The sequence below is a fragment of the Larimichthys crocea genome, chromosome VII (genome assembly GCF_000972845.2).
Source record: "Larimichthys crocea isolate SSNF chromosome VII, L_crocea_2.0, whole genome shotgun sequence".
In the NCBI taxonomy this organism is placed as follows: Eukaryota; Metazoa; Chordata; class Actinopteri; family Sciaenidae; genus Larimichthys; species Larimichthys crocea.
The window spans coordinates 22,357,724-22,380,928 of NC_040017.1; the positions used below are offsets into that span (position 1 = coordinate 22,357,724).

General features: G+C 39.8%; 1 protein-coding gene across 1 annotated transcript in view; it reads right to left on the reverse strand.

The window, feature by feature from the left end:
- The window catches only part of gbe1b (glucan (1,4-alpha-), branching enzyme 1b), a 77,693-nt gene extending 59,910 nt beyond the window's left edge, over nucleotides 1-17,783 (reverse strand). Inside the window, exons 1-5 of the mRNA XM_010738799.3 lie at nucleotides 17,439-17,783; nucleotides 7,122-7,291; nucleotides 4,207-4,322; nucleotides 1,819-1,944; nucleotides 535-670 (exon numbers count right to left, since the gene is read on the reverse strand). Coding sequence (XP_010737101.2) covers nucleotides 535-670; nucleotides 1,819-1,944; nucleotides 4,207-4,322; nucleotides 7,122-7,291; nucleotides 17,439-17,530 — 640 coding nt within the window. The 5' untranslated portion in view covers nucleotides 17,531-17,783. The remainder of the gene's footprint in view (nucleotides 1-534; nucleotides 671-1,818; nucleotides 1,945-4,206; nucleotides 4,323-7,121; nucleotides 7,292-17,438) is intronic.
- Between the last annotated feature and the right edge of the window lie 5,422 nt (nucleotides 17,784-23,205).

Genomic DNA, 23,205 nt, shown 5'->3' on the forward strand with positions numbered 1-23,205 from the left:
GACTTGTGCTGTGGAGCTTTCTCTGCAAAACACTGCCCAACGGTCAGCGATCCCTACAGGTCACGCCAGTAAACAGGATGTTGACTTGCTGATGTGGTTTTGTGCAGAGGGAGTGTGACAGGTCTGCCACTAAAAATACAGCTACTGGAGAAACAGCAGCACTCAAAGCAGCACGACATGTCTGCTGGGTTATGGACCAGTGTTGACAGAGATGGCACAGGACACTGGCTTTATAAAAAAAGGTTTCTCGAACCCCTTAACTGCTGTTTTTCCGTTCACATTGTTGCCTCTGATTTGGTGTGTAGGGAGTTATAGATACAAACATCATCTTAATGCTTCACTTCCTCTCTGTTCTTGGCTGGAGAAGATACAAAATGTTCTCAAGCTGAGTCAACAAAAGCTCTGACTGACACTTGGATGGAGAGAATCACACTGGGGTGATCGATGTTACAGAATTGAGTAGCTAACAAAATAAGAGGGAGGCCAAAAGGTAAGAGAATAATCACATGGAGGTAACGTGGTCTCATGCTTTACCCAGGTCTTTTATACGAGGCAGCATGTTGGTTGTGAAGTTGGCATATGAGGCGATCTTTCCCTCAGGTGAAGCGATGCCCACGTGGGCCTCATATGTTCTCAAGCTCTTGGGCTTCTTTGGCCGAGGATGGATTTGCTGGAGAGGAAACCAAAATTGGACACAAAAATCATGACAGTGTCCAGCAGCATTTCCTAAAAGATGGTAAAAATACAGTACACTTGTTGAGGTGTTATGTGGATTTTTCTGGGTCTCTACAACAGTATCTTACCACAGGAACTGATAATGGTTCTGCACATGTTAAATATTAAAAAAATATCTATGATTCACACTGTCTTTGTTACACAAGTGGAGAGGAATTTGATTTATACATAGAACCAATTTCCTGATGGCTACCCACCAGGCCACTATTTGAAGTACATGAATGAGCCACTTGTAAATAAAGTGAATATACTGCCAGTAAGAGGGCTCCTCTAATTAAAATGGTGCCAAATAACAAGCGATAAAGAAAGCAAGGTGGTCTTTAATAGCCTCTTATTGTTTTGCTTGGTGCTCACTTATGCTGAGGACATCAAGTAGCATTGAGACACATTCAGACCCTCTCAAATCAGCGACATCAAGCACCCACATTAAGAGCGGCCACAACACCTGTAGATATAAGATGTAAGGTTGATCTCAAATGCACTGCAACAAATTAACGCAGTGATTGGAGGACTAGACTATGGGAGGCTTCTTTAAGAGCTGACATTGAGCAAACACAACATACAGATTAGCCTGATTTATTTTGCTTTTAAACCATAAAAGCACCGTTAGGTCTTTATAATCAAGCATTGTTTTTCACTTCAATTTTCTGTTCCCTGGCATCGTGCTGCATAAACACAGACATCACCATTTACATTAAACAAGGTCTTCTTGAAATATCGATAGCTCAGAAAATGCTTCCAGTAACAGAAAATTGTGAGAAATTAACTTTATATGAAGTGTTTTTAAAATAAAATTCTCAACAAGGACAGCTGTGTGGGCGATAGTGGTATCTAGTGGTGTAGCTGCAGAGTGCAAACCCCTTGTTTTACCCTCCCCTTCTTTGCATAAAGGATAAACGAAAGAAAAAACAACAACTTGGTGGTTCAACATGTTGGACTCTGTGGAAGAGGACCTGCAGCGTCTGTGGATATAAAAAGCTTATTCTAAGGTAACATAAGGTGATTATAAATGAATAATATTCCCCTTAAATCTTACACACTGGACCATACAAATAAATAAAACAAAAACAAAAAACAACTTACAGTGTAAGGCTGAGGGGGATCCCAGTGAACCCAGTCGTAGATGACAGATTTCTCCTCCCTAGTCACATATTTTGCCCAGGGCGATATCCGGTACAGGCGCTCACCCTCCTTGGTGTGAACTACCACCTGGGAAAATGAGACAAATGAGTGTTATGCTTCATAGCAAGGGCACTTAAACAATGACATAGAGAGGGCGCATTCAAAAGACACAACAGGCACTTTACATAAGCTGAGAGGAACACATTGTCTAGCAGGTGGACAAAGGATATGGACCACATGATGCACATTAAAACAGTGGAAATTTTGTGCCTACAGGAGAGAGGGATGAAGGATAATAGTACACAAAGTGAGAGGGAAGAAAGTGCTGAAAAAGTGAAAAACATAATTGCAAAAATGAAAAAAGATTAGCCAGAAATAACAGTCCTCTAGTTTAAGAGGTCTGGCCACAAATCATCGGAAGCTTTAAGGTTCTCTGTGAGTCCTGCGTAATTTTGTCCCTGGACGTATTTGAATTTAAAGTCAGCGTTTATTTACATCTTCCAGCCATGAAATGCTTACATCATAAAACTGTGCTGTTACTCCCCATCCATTATACGGAAAAGATGGCGCAGATTGTTCAACCAATAAACCAAACATTTTTCAAAGTGTCAACATGAAAGCCGCCCCTCCTTCATGGAGCAGCTTCCTGCACTCTAATGTAAAACCCACAGCTTTAAAGTGGACACAGTGAAGACATAATATGGTGAAGGGGACAAAAAAGCTACAGTATTGACCAGAATACATGTAGGGGCGAATCTGGATTCAATGGTAATTATGCTGTGTTTTACTTTTGTGAACAACTCCTCTGTTGGTTTTTAACACAGCCATTTGCTGGTCCATCCTCAGAGGAAAGCAATTTAGAAAAATAGTAAATCTAAATCATTATCCTCTGCCTCTTATCTTTTGTGTCCGCTATTTAGGATTGGAAGGGGGTCAAATAAGAATAGTTTGGAAATCTAACTGACAAGTTACTTTGCCTCCATCAATCAAATAAGAAAGGAGAAAGCCAGCGTGAGAGAAAAACCCACCAAGAAATCGATCCTGTAGTGTTACCCACAGTGTGTGTTCACCCTGTTTTGTCCCCTGCAGAAACTGGCATTAGAACCCAACTAATTCTGGGTACTGTTGTGAAGTAATGACTGTTCCAATGCCACCTGCCTGCAAGCCTCTGGCCAGACCCCCCTCTGGGGTTTTTTCATTATGGCCAGGCCACCTGGGGGTTAGCTGCCTGGCTCGCCTTATGACATGCTTCACAGTTTATAGGATTAGGAAAAGATAGTTGGATAAATGGACTGGCATAATGCCTGACAGAGTGGTGGTCCTTCAGACAAATTGGCTAGCATTAGGCACATTAAAGAAAAAAATCTGACTGCTGCGTAAGCTGAGGGGGTGCATGAACAGGAAAAACAACTCGGAGCCAAGCAATATGTGAGAAGTTAGGTGTGGATGAAAAAGTGGGTGTTTGATCTCTGAGGCAACACTTTGGTTCACTTTTCTAAAGTCTTGCATATTCCTAACTTAAAAGAGCTCATTGGAAATACTGTATCCAGAAAAGGACACCGCTTATTTAAGGAGACAAATTGGGTCTTGAACAAAGGGGATGGAAGGGCAAGCTGCTCTACACGAGAGTGATTGGAGCTAGGCTTGTGCTTCCACGAGGGAGTGCTGTGGAACTAATTCTAAAGTGGAGCTCACAGCAAGACAGCCATTCATAGGCAGCGGGGGTGCACACGGAAAGGCCAGGTGCCAGCGTTTCCATCTGCTTCTTATCGTCCTTAGACTGACCTCCGCTGACAATGGGAGCTGGGCAGCCTGTCCAGGGCGTAGGAGCGTGCCAACGATGACCCGATCCCAAGGAGAGTGGCGCCACGATGCCATCCATTCCATGTCTGGCATCTCATTTCAGGATTATTTCTCATCCACGCCGTTTGCTTGGGAGACAATGCATAATGGGAGGTGCGTCTTTTGCATTTAACCCTGATGAATTATTTACTACAGCTAAAAACCAATCATCTGCACCCACCGCAGGCTGTGTTTTGCACAGACAAACGCAAGCACAATGTCCTGAGGGATACCTGCCGCCAACAGGAGCTGAAATAAAAGCCATCAGTTGAGCTCCTCAGGTGTAGCTACCCTCCGCTGTGAAGATTGTGTACATACAGTAATCTCCCGTCTGTGCACTGTGAGAATGGCATGTTGTTGACGGCGACACGCCAGGTTTTCAGTAGGTTCATAAGATGCCACACATGACACGGAATCTCCCTTGTACGTTACAATGACAAGTCCGCCGTGGCAATATGACACCCACTGAGGGCGTGAAAATAGGTATGAAGATGTTCTGTTCGCTACCTTGAGTTTGGTGTTATGATCCACAGCTGGTGACTTGTCATGCTTAGGCGGTAGAATCAGCTCCCACTTGCCAAAATCTTTCTTGGTGTAAGGGTGGGAGAATTTGTCCCAGCCGTCTATGAGGGGAAAACACAGAGAGGATTTAAACAAATCAAATTAATTGGTTTACAACACAGAGCCAAACATCAGCTGATTAGCTGTATCCTGATCAAAGAAAGCCATATGATCGTAGATGCCTATGACAGAGCAGCGATCTCAGTGATCACAGACCAGAAGATGAAGGAAAGTCTGAAGAAATACATCATCTGTGTAGCAGGAATACGTTTGGTTTCCTTAGCCTGTTTATCAGCTTCAGACTCCTCAGATCTATCTCATGACCCGAACGAGGTCTTGACCACCATGTTGAAAAATCTGTTTTGTACTGCCAATGTGCAAATTAGCCTTACACAGTTTTAATGTATGCTGAGCAAAACAAGGCCCATATTACTGTGCTGCATTGTTTTGTAGATGACAGAGATTTTATTATTATTTTTATTTATATATATATGTGGAGTTTTCTTGGATGATTGCATCTTAGAAATGACTTTGCAGTCGTTTCTTTAGTGTCTTTATTTGATTTCACCACAGGTTGTCAGCATATTCAGAAATGTTAAAATCCAAACACAGAGCCTTTAATTAGCTTTTATTGCAAATAAAACAATTAGCAGTTGCAGCATTTTCTTATTACAGCAGAGTTTTACCACTTTACCTTTGTGTGAACGGCAGCTTGAACAGATTTTGCTCTATTTCAATATCCCCTTGTGGTCACAGGGTCTCTTTATTTTTCTGAATTCTACACTCTTCACACAATTTGTCACTGTCTATCTCTCTGATCTAAAATCTCTTACGTATTTATTTATTTTGGTTTTGTTTTTGTACCCTGCACTGATCTCCTGTATCCTGTGACTTTTGCAACAGTAAGTAAAGCAGCCGGCTCAGTCATCTAAAAGAAAAACTGATAAAATACCACTTCACTGCTCATTGAATTATATCTCTGAGGGAACAACAGAGAGGCATTACATTCATAACCTACTGATCCCCACATTACCGATTGTCATTGACTGACAGGAATATATTAGGACACAAAACACTTATTATAAAGCAGCCACCTTGGCATGTCAATTTAGGAACGTTGTTTTTATTCAGTAATCCATATCTGCTTGCTATTCATGAGCAAAAACAATGGCAGGATAGAAAATGAATCACAGGAGATGCTCCAGAAGTGACCGGGCACAACACCAGCACTTTTCATAGGCAGGCCAAGTCATATTTTTTCACAGTTTATTTTATCTTCCTTTGCTTGCTTACTTCTCTGAAAAAAAAAAAAATAACAACACAAAAAAAAACAGTGCATTATGCATCCAACCTCCACCATATTCATGACTAGGGCTGCTGGGCTGTTTCCACATTTACTATGAAATTGAAATCAAATAATATGACTGAGCCGTGTCAAAATGTAATCTCTCACAGAATTGAATGTTGGAATTGAGCTGCTGCCCAAGGTCCTGGGAAGATAATTAAAAAAGGAAAAGGAACAGGAGAAATATGGAAAGAAGGGATGGCAGCAACAGAACTAACTAGCACAAAAATATGTAGGGACAATAAACAAATTGACAAATCTCTAGTTTGGCACACAGTATCAGTCTGAGAGTATTACTATTAGAATTTGCTTTCCTTTATCATTACCTGCAGGGTGTCAGTTCAGAATGGCTGTAGCACAGAGGGAAATGTCTGTGCTATGGTGCGGCATGGCAAATGCTATGTGAGTTATGTGTACAGGTCTTTCGCCATCCTTCTTGTTATTCTTGTTTTTTTATTATTATATTTTCTGTACGTGTTGTTTGCCCGTGGAGAGTAACACTACTACAGGTAGCATGTGTACTCGAGCTCAGTGCATTAATATATTTGATAAAGGAAAGAAAAACAGACACACAAAAAGGAAGACAATGGCACTGAGAGCATGTATTACCTTGTATATCTATTTGATAGATGAAAGCAAGTCTCATTTAATCTGTTTTAATTTTGCTGCATTTTCACAGCCCCATATTAACTGAAAATAACACTCAAAAGACTATTAACCTGAAATTACTTTCAAAGTTGGGACCGGAGGGAATGGAGATTTCAGTGCAAACACAGAGGTTGCACTCACTCAACAACTTTGCAGGCTGATGATGAAATAACCAGCTACTAAAATATTAACAAACACTCCCACATTCAAAAGAACCCCCTTTCAGTATGCAAGTTTATCCTGTGTAATCAATATTTTCCACATTTCCTACTCCCAGGTTGGCTGATCAAAAGGGCTGATACCCTCGTGCCACAGTTTCCTCCACATTTTCTTAATTTTTGGCCCCTTTGTGTTCAAGAGAGTAGAAATGTCAAATGTCTTATTTAATGCACCATGAAGATATGCAACCTTTCTATTTGCACTGAAATCTCTTTCTTCTTTTTTTTTGGTCTCAACATTGTCTATTTTCATTAAAATGTCATTCCCTTGTTAGTGATCTCATTTATTGTTGCAAATTGATATTATGATACAGCCACACAAACAATGATATTTGTATCTATATGCCTGTTGCATACCTCTTTAAAAAACACAATCAGGACCCTTGCCATGCCAAAATCAAAAGGGGAAAGGAACACGTTGCTCAAATGAACTGACGTCATAGAACAGCGAGTGTTTCAGCTTTAGTTTCAGGGTATTCACATCCATATTGTGTCAGTTTTGGAGGAATTGTAGCACCTATAAACACAGAGCATACATGTGCGAATAATAAATGAGCAGCTGTAAAACTCAGTGGAAGCTTTGAGGAAACAACCTGGACATCACACTGCTGACATGCTGTTCAGGAGCTGACAGTCCTCAGGCTACTTACTGAAGTCACCGGTGAGGAAGAGGGCCTCTGCAGCCGGAGCCCACTCTTTAAAAAACAGGCTGTTGTCAGGCTGTCGCTGCACACCGAAGGTCTTGTAGCTTCGTGTGAACTGGTCAAAACCTCCTTCTGCCTCCTCCAGCTGGAGAAGCTTTTTCTGTAGCAGCTCATACCTTGAAACCACAGGGAACACACACAAAACTGTATGAATTTGATGGAATATCCACCACTGGTTACACAATCTGTTCAATAGATACAATGTATATGTGAGAGATGGTGTATTCATCTCCTCTACTTCTCCTTCAGTTGACATTTTCCTCCATTTCCAAGAATGGTTTTTGACAACCCCCATGAGAACATCAATTGCATTCAGGTCTGGGCGTAAGTGTGGAGAACAAAATAACAACAGCAACTGAGATAACTGTATAAGGGTTTCTCTCTGCGTGACTGCTGAATGCCAGAGTAAACACAGTTCAGGATTTGAAGATTGATTCAGAGTTACTGACATAAAACCTGACGTTAAAGGCAGAGTGAGTATGATTTGTTGGTTGCTGCAAAATACAAAAACGCAGACAGAGGGCAAGATTTCTGACTCATTAGGATAGTTACTTTTTTTCAGCATTAATGATCAATGTGCAATCTTCATTTGGAGTAATAGTAATAGTTTTTTTATATAGTTTTCTATTTGTAAAGATTTTAGCACAGGTTTGATCTCTCTGCACGTTTAATCACTATGCACATATTTAACTTCTTTGCACAGGTTTAATTTAAATTCAGATTCAGCTCATTGGTTTAACTTTAACGTATGTTTATAAGTTATTTTTAATGTATGTTTATTGTAGTATAAGGCTAATCCTAATGCATGCCTACTGTAGGTTTACTGTGTCTTATGCTGCTACTGGATGCTTGAATTTCCCTCAGGATCAATAAAGTATCTATCTATCTATCTATCTATCTATCTATCTATCTATCTATCTATCTATCTATCTATCTATCTATCTATCAGTATAGAACAAGAACATGCTATGCCACATTGTCATTTTCCAAAAAACTGCTACTGCTCTTCCGCAGGAAGGAAAACGCAGTGGAAACTATAAAGACATTATTGTTTTGTTATGGTTAGTTCTCACAATGGCAACACGAGATGTTAACATGTACACACACACACGAAATATTAAAGATATGAATCAGTAATTACAACTAATGCTACCATTACTGGGAAAAGCAGCCACACTATTGTACTCTGTCAGTGTTATCACTTATCACCCATTACCAGTTTATCATAACAATACAGTTAGTGGTGAAAGCAATTTTGAAAATCATTGGTCACACCAGAATGTCATTCCGATACAAACAAAAATCTATTTTACCAAGTAATTAATTATTTCCACTGGTTTCTGAGTAATTAACAGACATAAATTGAACAACAGATTTGAAATTTTACAGTAGACTTTTTACTTCAACAGGCATATAAGCCAGGATGTTCAATCAAAATCTTTCCTTTAATAATAACAAATGGAAACAGGCCTTTTAGACTTGATTAATAGAGCTGTAATAAACATAAACAATCATTTTAATGATTCCTTTCTGTCATAGATTAAATAAATGTTCTCCAACCAGAAGAATCTGTGACACAATGTTTCGATGTGTGTATTGTCTATTGTGTTGTCTGTGAAAATGTTCATGTGTTTGCACATTTTTTCAGCTTTTCTACAAATATTGCAACACATGCTGTGCGGCAGTGCACGGCGTCACGTCTTAATGTTTCCGCGTTAACGTTATCTTTGAGGTCCTACCTCAGAATGCAAACCTGCTTCATTCTGTCAAAAATGTGTGACTACAAGCATATCCTGAGAGATAAACCTCTGTCTGTTACCTTCAACTGGGAAGGATAGACTAACTACTTTGCAATTTATCTCACTTAAGTTCCTGCAGCCAGCTGGTGTCCATATCAGATTCCCCCTGGTACAGAAAGCCTCTTTCAGCCAGCTGAGTTAAGTGCACTCTCCCCTATAGCCCTGAAGCCAAGCTCAGACTGGCCTGTGAATGCCCTGGGGCTAGTCATGATGGGCTGAAGTAACAGCGCGATTTCTCAGCAGCTGCTCCCTGTGTTGAGCATAGTGGATACAGACAGTGCTTGCCAAATGTAAACCTTTAAAGTCCAACCAATGCTGCCACATGCCTCCTTTTGCCACTTTGTCACCATTTCAAGAATATGCTGAAAGGAAGGACAAAGGGAGGATTCACATAAGGGCAGAGCTCCACTGCCACAGTATTAATAGGCATGAAAGTCATGCCTATGATTATAACAAATGAGTTCCAGAAGGTTGGACCAGTGGGAATAGGGAGCCAAAATCCTGTATTGATGCAGTATTCACCACACATCCCTCGTGTCTGTTTCCACTTGAGATCGCTGCAAAGAGGCGAGATCAGACCACACGTCACAAATGAATTGTGCCACAATTCATTCCAAGAAGTCATTAACAGAGTTAAAGTCAAAACTTTGATTTATTTTTCCTATTATTTATAATCAGGCATAACGTGCCTGTGAACACTTTTGCTGTCCTCTGCGCCCTTATCTGCAAATTTTATTTTGATGAAGCTGTCACTCTTCCTCTCCTTCACCCTGGCACTGGTGCCACATCTCTATACATTACTTCTTTTTTTTTTTTAATTACAAATTCCACAGTTTACTACAATATCTAGCATAAGAACCGCACATGGTATCCATGGGCAACAGGCCGTAAAACACTACCCCATCAAGCTGCAAAGAGCGGAGCCTCAGAGTGTGACCATTCCATCACATATGGCAAGCCCTTTTTCTCCAACACTGGTCCTGAATTCCTAATAAAGCAAAGTCAATGATAGAAGAGCAGAACTGAGGCTCAATTCATAACTGCTCCTATCTTCAGTTAAAGCCGCTGCATTTTCCTCATAGGTTATGGAAGCTTTGAATGCATTTTTGTCAGCTCGTGTCTTCAATCTAGTAATTGCCCATAAAAGCTCAAAATACAGCCGACGGATGTAAATGAGCCAAACAAATCAAAACAAAAAGGATTGAAATAAAGCCTTTTAGAGAATGTCACACTTCAAACACAAATAATTAATCTCAGTTTAATAGTAACGTGCTCACATCTTATGTTAATGAGCATCTACTTTAGGGCTTAAAACCAAAATGTGTTGCATTTTTATACGATTTCCATCTTAAAAATGATGCATGATTATTTATTTGGTGTGCATAGCTGTCACTCTCAGTGTCTTTTTTTACCAGTAGAACGCACCAAAGTAAGAAATTTCAAAATATGACACCCCCTATGTGTTCATCTGTAAGATTTAGATTAGATAAGATTTTTAAAGTGTCAAGTCTGTCAGTAAGATATGAGAACGTTGACTTTTGATGTGAGATTTGATGGCTCCTGACAACATACTGCATTCTACTGCAACATTAAACACATAAATGACTCGTTTAAGGCTTACATCGGGTTGGGAAAGTTGCAGCTTCCCAAGTGTTGAGTGTGGACACATGAAAAATATGACTTTAATCAAAGTTAAAAACAATGTGCTGAGCTTTCACCACCACCACTACTACTACTACTACTACTACTACGTCACTTGAGGCAGCAGAAACAAGCTGTAAGCACGTTGACATGGCAGACGTGCACCCAGCAGACATGGAGCAATATTTTGCACTCCGTTTTGCACTCCACCAACTCGTGACGGAAATATCCGGCTCTTTAGTCGGTAAATGCCTCCCTGTGTTGCCTTGAGTGGGTTTATCAGAGCTTTTTGCTGAAAATAGCTGCCTGCTGTGATTATGAACGACACTGATGAGAGTGGTGAACCAAAACAGTGCATTTGTGGGCCGTGAAGCCAAAATAATAAGCTAAAACACACTGAAACGCTGCATAGATGTGAGGGGAACTGTACAGTTGGATGACAATTAGCTGTGCGTTTGTCACTACGAGCTACTGTGTACCACAAACACATGGTCATATGATGCATTGTTGACATAAAAATGCTGATTATAGCAGCTTTAAGAAATGCAACATCTGTCATAAACCGCATACATGTCATGACATAAATTCTATGAAAGAAGAAAGACTGATTACCACTTCTCAACAGAACAAAGCAGTATCTCAGTTTCTCTAAGCAACACTGCTCATTGTCAGGTAGTGCACGACGGGAGACACTGCTAATCCCTGTAGCCAGAAATTACAAAAGAGTTTTGTCCTATCCGCTATTCGGTGGTAATAGAGCAGCAGGAGATTATAGATGTGAGCCACAGATTACAGTTCTGGCTCTCTTATCTCTTGGTTTGGGTAACTGTTCTTTATCTACAAAGATACTGAAGAAAATATCTTAAGGCACAACTGAGACATTACCCTTACAAATATAAATATTGCACACAACAGTGTAAGTGTCAGAGTCAGACATTGACCAACTGTCCAATCACTGAATCAGTTCAGTGTCGGACAAATTTGTAGTTCCTTTCAAATCATCAAATCACCCTGATATAAAGATGGCAGTTCAACATGGTGGACGCACAGCACCTGTAGTTATAAACGTCTCATTTTAAGGTAACAAAAACTTAACAATTCTTATTCTCAGGTGATTGTACGCCAATGAAAACATAGTTACGAATATTATATTCCCTTTCTTCTCACCCAAAGTCACCAGCACCAACGTGTCCCTGACGAGGATAAGGGGTTACAGACAATGGAGGAATGGATATTCCTTTTCTGACATTTTTCGGTGCCTTTAAATTAAACCGTATTGATCCAGTGTTTTGATATTCACAAGTGAATTTTTTGCATTTGACCCAGAAGTCACAAGTTGAGGCTAAGACACTGACAGTCGGACCTCTAAAACTCTAAAAAGAAAACACCAAGGGGGTACGTTTGTATATGGACAGTAAAGACATGCCCAAATCAATATTTTGGGGGGACTATTCTGTCCTCCTAAAATATTGATTTGGGCATGTTCCAATATTTGAGTGAACTCATTCACATTATGTCTGCAGTGGGTGTTTGTGTCCCTACCAATGTGGATAAGACCAAACTGCTCCGAAGGCACAAGGAGAAAGGTAGTCAGCTGGTGAACAGTCTCCTGAAAATCAAAGCCAAGGTTCGGGAGGTGCTGGAGATGGTGTGTCTGTGTAAAGATCTCACTGAGTAATCTGGGGCTTCAAGGGTGCTGATGATAGCAGACCAGCTGAGGGTCAGTCTCCTGAAGAGAAGAAATGAGGCTCAGAAACAGCTGGAGAAACTTGACTTCAGCTCTTAAGCACAGTGAGCAGCAGCAGAGGATCGATCATCTGCAGAAACAAGAGAAGGTGTTCCCCCTCTGGGCCACAGAGGAGGTCAAACAACCCCTACAGGAGACCAAACTGGAGTGGACAAAGAAGCAGAGCAGAGCAGCATGAGGTCCAGGCTGGGTTGTCTGGAGACAACAAGTCCAAGAAATAAACTTGGACAGCCAAGTTCTTTTCATGCCTGGCCCCTAACAGTGGAAGACCAGCAGTAGGATTTCACACACAACAAGAGAGCATCTCTCTTTGAATCGTCTTCCAGAGACCTCATTTACATTTTATCTTAAGGTTTTTTTGGTGAGTTTTTTCCAATGGCTTCTTAGAAATGCTGGGCTGGGTTGAGAAAATAGCAGCAAAGGAATATAATATGTGTAACTGTGTTTTCATCAGCATATAATTACCTGAAAATAAGAATTGTCAAGTTTCATTGGCTCAGAATGAGCTTTTTATATCTACAGACACCATGGGTCCTCTTCCACAGAGACTTCCATCATGTTTGTACAGGAGCCCAGAATGAACAAACCAAACATGGGCAGTCTGTTTTGGACAGTTTCTAATTCACACGAGGAAGAAGAGGGTGAAACGAGAGGGTTGCAATTTACAACTCACCCAACACACTAGATGCTACTAAATCCTACACACTGGTCCTTTAATAGTTGTATGTGAAAGCTGCGTTATTGCACATTATGGATGATAAAATACATCTAGTACAACCGACAGGTGACATTACATTCACTGTAGTAAAACTTTATGAAACAACTTTTCCTGAGGTTAACAAAAGTTCACTGAATATTTTCCGGCCAATTTCATTTGCTGGCCAATTTAACTTCAGCCAAAAAAAAATTTAATAATTTATTTTTTGTCTGCCTTTTCTATAAAAGTGATCTAATCTTCAGAATGTGAAGGGAATCTTGGTTCTGGCTTTATTCTAACCTATTAATAGAAGTTTTTGATATAATAATTTGCATTCTCCAAACCATTTGGTTGTGATGTGCAAATGAGTCGGCGGGCTCAGACGCAGACAAAAGAAAGGGAGTCCTACAGTACTTTCAAGATCGCGGTTAATATTGCAGAGTAGATGCCCAACACCTGTATGCAAATTCTCTTAGCACTACCCTCGGGCCAAAGGTAAATCAGATTTTAAAAATATTGTGGTAGTTTCAGAGTGATCCAATCAATCAAATGGAAGGTTTTGAATTATAACAGGCGAATGAATCAGAGAAATCAAGTCAGGTAACAGAATTGTTCTGACCCCTCACTGTTCTGCTTTTGACAGACAGAAAAGGAGAAAAAGCAGTGCTCATTTAAAGTCGGGCAATCGTAACTGGTTACTATACAGTCAGGGTTAAAACTTTTTAAACATGGGTATCTGATATTGTTTGAATGATGCTGACAAAAGGAAATAGTAAATCAACTACACCTACATTTAGCTCATATTTTGATGTCATATCTACATAGTTTCAAATCTTCGGTCATGATTGCAATCCACTTTTTAAACATTCTTCCCACAGAACCTGTTCATAGACTCACTGTTAGACAATCTGGCATCTAAATTTAGAGTGAGTGTTCAGGTCTGTTGCTTTGTGTATGACTGATGGTGACAGCTGAAGCACAGAGGTGTCAGGACAGTCTACAAAGGCCTGGAGAAACACAAGCATGAAAAAGCTTTTCTCTTTGTGATCTCAGCTTGCTTAAAGGGCCTTCCATACAGCACAGTGGCAGGGGTGACTTTCAAATAATGTCATTGATGTACTTCTCCTGACTAGGTGCATTAATGAGGCTAAAGGGGGACCTGAACATTTGCAGCGAGGTTGATTGATGAAAGCTAGAATTCCCCGCTAACCTCGTACCTTTGTTGACCCTCAAGCAAGGTTACAGGAAAATGAATACTGCCAAAGCTACCTTTTTAAAAACAGCTAGTTTCAGACATTTGATCCAGGCATCCCAGAATAATTCCTATTAGCCGTATTAGTATCAGTATTCAACACTTCAAAGTCAATAATCACTTTTGCTTTGAATATATTGCATCACCATCACAAGCTTAAGACTCAGACTTATTGCTGTATTTTCACTTTAAAAAGGAGTTGTGATGACATACTCAAATCTTTGCAAAAAAAAAACTCTTAATAATAAGCAGCCATAATAAGCAGCAGTCCCTATGCTCCCTACTTTCATTTGGTCCAATTTAGGAGATTCATGGTGCCACGAGCTGCAAAATCACTTCCTGCAGACTTGCGCAACAGGAATGGTAAATAATGAAGCATGTCAACAGAGCACTGCTCGCTGGGGCTGTAACCTGCGTGCAGCATCAACGCTTGTTTTCGCAATCAATCTAAAACTAACATCCTAATAAAATAAAATAAGAGCTGCCTGTAACCACGGAATAACTAATTCGAATGGGAGACCTGCAAAATCTGCTGGAATGACTTTAACTGTTTGTGCATCGTGGCTGTATCTGGTGTGAACCAAAGTTCAACAAACCGAAACATGTAGGCAGCCTTGAGCTCGATGACATGGTGGTGAAATCTAAAGAACCAATCACTGTGGTCATAGGTCTCTTTCTGATAAGCCATCTGAATTCTTAGCACTGTGCAGCTCAGTGAGCCCTAGGTGCACTCTGTGTGACACCGCAGCATGAGAAAGCTCCATTTCTATCCCGGTGTTCATTTTTGATGTGTTTGGACTTTGGTCCTTAGAACACTGGAGGCTTATCAAGAGTTACCGATCACACAGCAGTGATCCTATATGTAAAATAATTTATGTACAGGTTTCATCAGCGAGACTCGTGTAGGGCTTGGTGAAGCCTAACAATCCCAAACTGTGTCTGAAATGGAACTGACACGCTCATCTCTCTGCGAAGCTACAGCTCTGCTCACACACTTCAAATACAAAGCAGGTGGTCCCTTACCTGCCACATTAGAGACTAGATCTGACACGGTAATGAAAATGGATTATAATATATGGCCTCTAAGCAGAGTATTAACGCCTAGTTTCGGGGACGACCCAACAGTGAGCCGATACCGTATCAATTTGAGCTGTAGATCATTATCACGGTCTGCTTTAGTAACCTCAAAAAAACATTGCGCTTATTTCTTTTAAAAAAGGATTCCAGCAGCTAAGGCTAATTTGACATGAGGTGGCGAATTGAGCTAAAAAAAAAAAAAAATTACACTGCCATTTTGCGAGAGAGATGTTCTTCCTCGCAGAAATGAGCTTACAGGATCCTTTCAAAGAAAATTACACGTTCATCAAATCAGCATTGCAATTTTTTTTTTACACTTAAAAGGTGAACATTTCGCTGCCATTCAGTCGTGATTCATTATGCAATTTCTTTTTTTAAGTGCACCCCGACATTTTAGTCCAGTCTGTTTATCAGGTTAAACACAAAGGTTCAGGTTGAACCAAAAACAAATTAACATAAAGTGCATAAAGTGACAACAACAAAAAAAGAGACTGCACAGTCTATTTACTTTTGGAGATTAGTGAAGACACAAGGTCAATGCGTTTGCCACTGAAGGACAGTTTTTTCTAATGTCTCTAAGGTACTGCACTAATTTGAGCATATTTCTATTTAAAACAGATTTGTTTCAGTGTTCACAATAAGCAAATACTCACTCTATCATTTCCTGAAAATACCGACTGTGGTATTCTTTGGGTGATAGAAGTGACAGAGGATAAACGGGCCAACGGGTCGCTGAACTGGTGGGAAAACGAACTATGAATGAATTATGATTGAACTTGATTCTATTTAAACATTTTGTTTGTTTTGTCTCCTCCAGGTACAGGTGAATATCCTCAAAAATCACATTAGAAGGAACAAGGACAACTTGGCAAAAAAATAAAAAGGACAAATCTGTATATAATGTGTATAAATCTGAATATAAAGCAGATTGTGGTCTATTCACATCGTGTGCGGCCCTCATTGACAGTCATACATAAATATTAAATATAGCTGGTAAGATGTTGTCTGGTGAGGCTGTTTTACTTATTCATTTATTTATAACTTTATGCTTTAGTTTGTTTTTTTACAGCTTAATTAAGAAGATGCATCATACAAACAACTAAAAGTTGTAATCTACTATGTGCAGGTTGATACCATCAACGGTTGTATGGCAACATCTGAAATTGTGATTGGAATTTGTGGTGGACATAATCCCAGATTAATAAATGGACTAGCTCCCCAACACACACACACACTGCACACTAACTTGTACCACAAAGTCATCTACTTAAAACCCCAATAATTAATTTGTATGGAGGCCACATCCAGGCTGAAGGGGTGTGTGTGTGTGTGTGTATGCCTACAGCATAAAGTCAGTTAATGTCTGAGAGGTTATTTGTATTGCAAAAAAGCAAAGCAATCAGCTGCTGCAGAGATTGTGCTCAGACTCTGGATTTTAATCCAATTTTAAAAAACACATTTTTAATATGACAGATGCCTCGATAAAGGACGAGACAATTAAAAAAAAAAATACAAACCCATTACCAAAGAGAAGCTTATAGTGAGGATCGAGGCCTGCACAAAGCAAAAAGGGAGTTGTGATGTTGTGACCACATGGTTAAACCACTGGCTAGAGCTCAAAGTGCCACCTCAGGACGCAACGTGGACGTCACTGGGCTGCAAACGCATGCCTGCTGTTCAGCTGTCAAACAGAGGAAGCTGAGAGACGCTGTCTGCACTGCATTGTTACACAACATGAGAAAAAAACAGACTTCCTGGTTTATTTTCATTAAATGTGCAGCAGCTGATCATCTTCTAAACGCTGATGATCAAGGACAAGTTGGAGATCTGCTGCGCATGAGAGGGGACGGACGACCTTCCCCCATTCAAAATGTCAAACCTGTGCACAGAAGGTGACTCTCTTGACGCTTTTATATCTGTTAATGTGTATTTATTTATTTATTTCAAGACACGAACGCCAGCCGTCTCCTTCGCATGAGCATGGGGCTGATTTTTTTTTATTTTTTGGCGACGAGCTTTGCACAAAACCGCCGTTTAAGTCGCTTTTTACCTCCTCTCGAAGTCCTTCTCGTAGGGTTTTAGATAGGGATCCATTCTGAGCAGGCAGCTGAACTCAGGAATTGAAACATTATCCTCTGCCATGGTTTCCTTCAGACGAAACCAATCGAGCGCCGATCGCAGCTGACTTTACGCACAGCCGGTGTCACGCACTGAGGATGAGGCGCGCTCTGTGTGCGTGCTTTTAGTATCCGGAGACAACGGAGAGTCAGGTGGCTTTCTGGCAAGTCCGCCCTGTTTACAACATGCTGTGTTTGCCACCAAGTCAGAGATAAGAGAGCCGTGCCGAGCCGTGCCGTGCCGTGCTACAGTGTAACTTTAAGATGACAGCAGGGGGAAGCGTCTGGCGCGTCAGAGGAGGATGATGATAGAAAATCAAAGTTATGCATTATGGAGGGACTTGTTATAAGTTTAATAATCAAGCCATTACTGATGCAGTGATCCATCACCTTGATTGACGTGTCTCGTCGTTATAAATATTCAGTCTTATGATTTTGGAGACCTCATGATCTCATTTTAAGCAACAGTATAAACAACTGCTGGACACGTCATCAATTATTCAATCATTTTGTGACCCCCCCAATCAGGGGCGTACCCAGCGGGGGGGTGGCACTCCTGAAACCTGACTGGCCACTTCAAGTGCCACCCCATTACCTGATTGGCTATCTGCCCAGTCAGACACCAGCCCTCAGTAACACCCATCTGTCTGAGGAGTGAACCAGAAATGTGCTCATGAAAAGTTTTGAAACTTTTTGCAAGCCAAGAAAAACAAAGAAATGAAATGATTTTTAATGTTTTAATTGTTAAGAGTTGTACACAATGTTGTCAGTGCAGTATTTTGTGATTATTTTATTAATTCTGTTAGTATACGTTCTACTGCTAAAACACTGAGAGCTTAATTTTGAGGAGTTAAAACAATAATGTATGAAGACATTTGTATTAAATTGTTATAGCACCTCTCTGTGTGTCTTGTGATTTATTATCTCTATAAAGTCCGAAACACAGGAAGTTATAAGGAAGGTTGTAAGATAATATAGGATACTGTAATGTTACTAAATGAAGTAGATATGAGAAATGATTCTGTGTTTGCATGTGTGTGCATACGCTCATATATGTCATGCCACCCCTGCATACAGTAAGTTAGTGCCCCACTTGGGCCTTTGTGTCCCATGATCTTTGTCTAGAAGCAGGTGCAGGCCAAAACTGACACACCAAGAATTTTGTGAGAATTTTGGTATAAATATTTAAAGTCCCTGGATGTAAAATGTAGAAGTTTTGATGGATCTTTTTGGTGCCACAAGCAGGCTGCAATCACCATTTAAAATATATATATATTTAACACCCCACCCCATTGACACCCCATGAATTCCAGCCACAAGCTTTACACACAGGACTCCTTCAATCCATTGGGCAGATTACATTTAAATTGACTGCAACTTCACGCTCCTTAGGGGATGATCCCTTTTGATTAGAATGAACCCTTGGCTGTTCATCTCGTGCTTCCCTCAGGACACTTTAAGCCCGTCTACTGTTAAGACTCTAAAAATAATAATTAAAAAAAAGAAAACACTTTGTTGTTTGTTCTGTCCTGCTTTTTCATAATGTGAGGCATAATGAACAGTGCAGCCTCTCGGGGACACTACTGGAGCTTTGGACCTTTAGTCTTGTTGTGCTGGGTTACTATAATGAGTTGCTGTCATTATTTTTGTGAAGGGCATTTATCAGTGACGTTTTATTCAATGTCAGTTGAAAATTAAACACGTTGCTTTTGTACCACACTAGCCTACAGTGAAAATGAAACACCTTTTTATAGAATATTTGAACATGCAAATGTATGCAAACAATGGTAAAACTGAACCTTAATCAGAACACTGATTTAAGTAGCTTATTATTTAGTAAGATGCACTTTGGTACGGTACGTCAACAGAAATCTCACTGATCTGGGCAAAGTTTAATTTGGACAAAGTTTATTTAGTGTCAAGGACTCCTGTCACGTAATTGGATGAAGCTGCCTGTAGCGCTGAAACAAACTCCCAGGTTCACAACAGTGTGTGTGCATGTGTGTGTGTGTGTGGTGGGTGAGGGGGACGTTTGTTAAGACAGTAAATTGATCTGTTATTTCATTAATGCACTTCACCTGTAATTAATTATTCCCTTTTAATCTGCACGTCTGTCTCACATTCAATCGCACTGTCTGTGGCATCGATAAGTGAGAACACAAACTAATTCGCAGAAGTTGCAGAACTGAGTTACAGGACTCGGGAATAGGATAACCTTGTTATAATTCAGATTAAGTCCCTCTCGGAATAGACTGATAAATATGCATGATGACGGAAGACAACAGTGTGGCTCTTGAAAGTGTTGTCCTTGTCACAAAATAAAACTGTCCCAGCTAAAGGTCACGAAGGGAGTGTCATTCTAAAGAGCCATCTGTTGTCGATAGATGAAACAAGTGTGTTACTGTCCACCCCAGAAGGTTATGTCAATAAATGTTGTCTCTATGATTCACAGCTAAATAACAAATATTTACAGGGGTGTGTGGAAAGACACAGCACCCGATGACAACAACAGACAAAAATATTCTAAATCTGAGGGATGTTTATTTGATGAACTGAGGTAAGTAGCTGATTGATTTTAACTGTATACAATATGGCAAAACGAGCAGAGACGACAATCTGTATTACCTCGGCAATCTGTTTGATTCCATTAACCGATTTTCTCAGCTGTAATGGATAACATAGATACTCTACATGTAAAATTGCGATAGAAAAGTATATTTGTTTTCCCCTCCGGAGGTCACAGACAGAATCGTTATTTCGAACAGCCTGTGTGGGATCACAGAAGCCGACATCAGTCACCTGTTTGGTAGAATATCAATCTGTCTCTAGAAATTCAGATCGATATAAAGAGACTCTTGGCTAAAACATTTCTACACCAAAGATCTAAGAAAAAGTACTGTAGCTAAACCACACACCACCATTCATTTTTTTTTCTTTTAATAAAATGAATAATGTTGCACCAAGTCAATATTGGGCTAAATAACACTTCACTAATGATACAGGCCCTTACACACTAATTGACTACACCGTCTAATCACCAGGCTCTCCGAAACTTTATTAAAGTAACCACAGATACAATTATACAAGTTGAATGTGACATTTATTGGCTATAAAGGATGTTGTGTTTTTAAACACAAGTTAGCTAACAGTGCTCCAAAGGGAAAAAAAATATTGCAAAATGATTTAACGTGTCAACAGGAACAATCTCAGAAACAATAATAACACGGAAAATATGACTCGCACAACAGGGATATGAGACATTAGGCGTTGACAAATAATGCTACGCTTCATGTGGACTAATATAAGCCGACTTGTATGGGAATTTGCAGTGGTGTTGCTGTGGGCTGTGTCTGCTTGCATTGTGTACTTCTTGTTGTGGCTGACACCGGCCTGAGCACCACATTAGAGATGTGTTTTTATGTAATTTTGTCTATTATGCTTGAAGATGAATCCCGGCTTGTGGGCCTGTAACTCATCTTAGATATAGACAGAATCAAACGAAAAATGGCAGGTAGATGTTTTTCGTGAAAAACATTATTCAATTATTAAATGATTACACCCTGTGATAGATTTCTGAGCAAACCATGCCTCAATTCCTTCCTTCACCTGAATTTCACCCCAACAAAATCTTGTTTCCTTTTTCCCAAGACACCATGGTTACAACCTGGGGTGGCTATAATTTATTCATTCATAGGAATTCAAATGATGTTGATGATGAAGTTTTGAGCCTTACCTCCCTGTGGTACTGAACTGTATGTCCCACTGCAGGATCCTATTTTAGATGCGAAGGCTATGATAGATGCAAGACACAATTGAAATGTCAGTTTCGATTGCCATTGTGATTTTAATAGAAGCCGACACAAACAAGCTTCTCATTCAACGAAACTGATGCGAGTATACAAGCATGCTGAAATGATATCATGTATAATGGAAAAATACAATTAGTCTTTCAATACCTGTAATTATTCATCAAAGCATTATATTGAATCCAAGCCGAGAGAATTACTTCTCAGAATGTTCAACCTCAACAAGACCTCTAAGGCAAAATATTATAGCTGCTGGAAGCTAGATGATTGAACAGGGGAGTCAATGAATATTAAAACTGTAAGTCTAAATGTTTTTATAAGGAACTGTGTCATTTGAATAGATACACAGTACAGAGGCTGCAGCCATTTATTAAACAATTAAAAGTGATTAAAGTGGGACACATATCTGAGCAGCAGCATCGCTTTGCAAATGAGTTAGTGTATTTGTTCTCTGTGTGGCGGCTCCAACACATGACATGCAGGAGCTGGGAATCCTGGATAAATATAAAGGTTAAAGGGTGGGAAAGCAGATCTTTTAACGTATTAAGAACATATTTTTACGCATTTCTGAGGTGGGCGAAAATGTAAAAACTTGTGTCATGAAAAAGTTGCCTTTAGCTGCCTGAACATGTCACTAAAAGAAATGCTTGATTCATTTTGGGGAAAAAAAAAATAAAAATCCATTTATGTATCATTCACTGAGACAACAGCACAATTTACATATAAGAAAAAACTGCTTTTCAAAATATTGTCGCAAATGAGAAGTTGACAGTTTGATGTGGAAATGAAATGCTAAATCATGTGCAATGTCTCTGAGGGTCGTGCAAGGAAACTACAATGGGGAAGTAAATGAGCACAGGAAATTAAAAGAAAGACTGTGAGTAAGTTAGACCTTGATACTTGTTTGGATCATTTTCAGAAATGATCAAATGTCTATCTTAATATATAGCAAAGTATTAAAAAAAAGTGGTGAATATGCAGAAAGATTTCCAGAAAAATAAGGAAAAGAGGATAGATCAATTCATTGTCAATACAAAGAAACCTCTGTCTCTCATTTGAATCCATATTTATAGCCAGTTTGATTCACTCTCACAAGCACAGTCTGTGTGTGCAGTGCCTGATTAAGATTAAGAAGACCGTTTTTTATGTGAGTGTGCGTGGACACTGCATCACAGTAATCTACAGAGGGAAGATATTTTCAGAGGAGCAGGTCAAAACAACAGGCGTCTCCTAACTCCAGCTGTCAGACAGGAGTAGAGTCAGCTCTTCTTTTGTGAACGTGGAAAAAAAGGCAAATTTATTCACATCAATGCAAAATATATCAATCAAACTAAAACAAAAGCATAAGGCAATGGTTTTGGAACAGCATCTGTCCAACAACATAATTAGTATACATTTTATGTGTCTCAAATTGCTGCTGATTTCAGACTCTGTGGAAGTGAATATTACCTAATTCTTCATCAGACAATTAGGTTCAGACAGTTTTGTGGTTTACAGTCCATGGACACCTAAAATATGCACTTCACGATGCATTTTCTTCGGTACTAATCCCTTTAAAATGGAGCTATATGAATGAAACTGCTCATAGACTCCTACTGTGACAGGTTTCAGTAACACAAAATGGAAATGTGTGATAGTTAAAATAAATGAAACTTGGGATAGCAATATGTTCCAGGCACGGCACAGACAACCTTCTTCTGTTGGGGATCAAATGTCAGGGATCAGTCTGCTGAAATATTGCAACTGATATATAATTCCTCTGACAGAAGGACACCACTTCTTCATGAATGCTACCAAGTGAGAAGGTTAACACTGAGCAATAAAGGGAGCCAGAGAAAATGGGAACGAAGCTAATGAGAGGCGATAAGATTCACTCCAGCCTTCAATTTCAAGG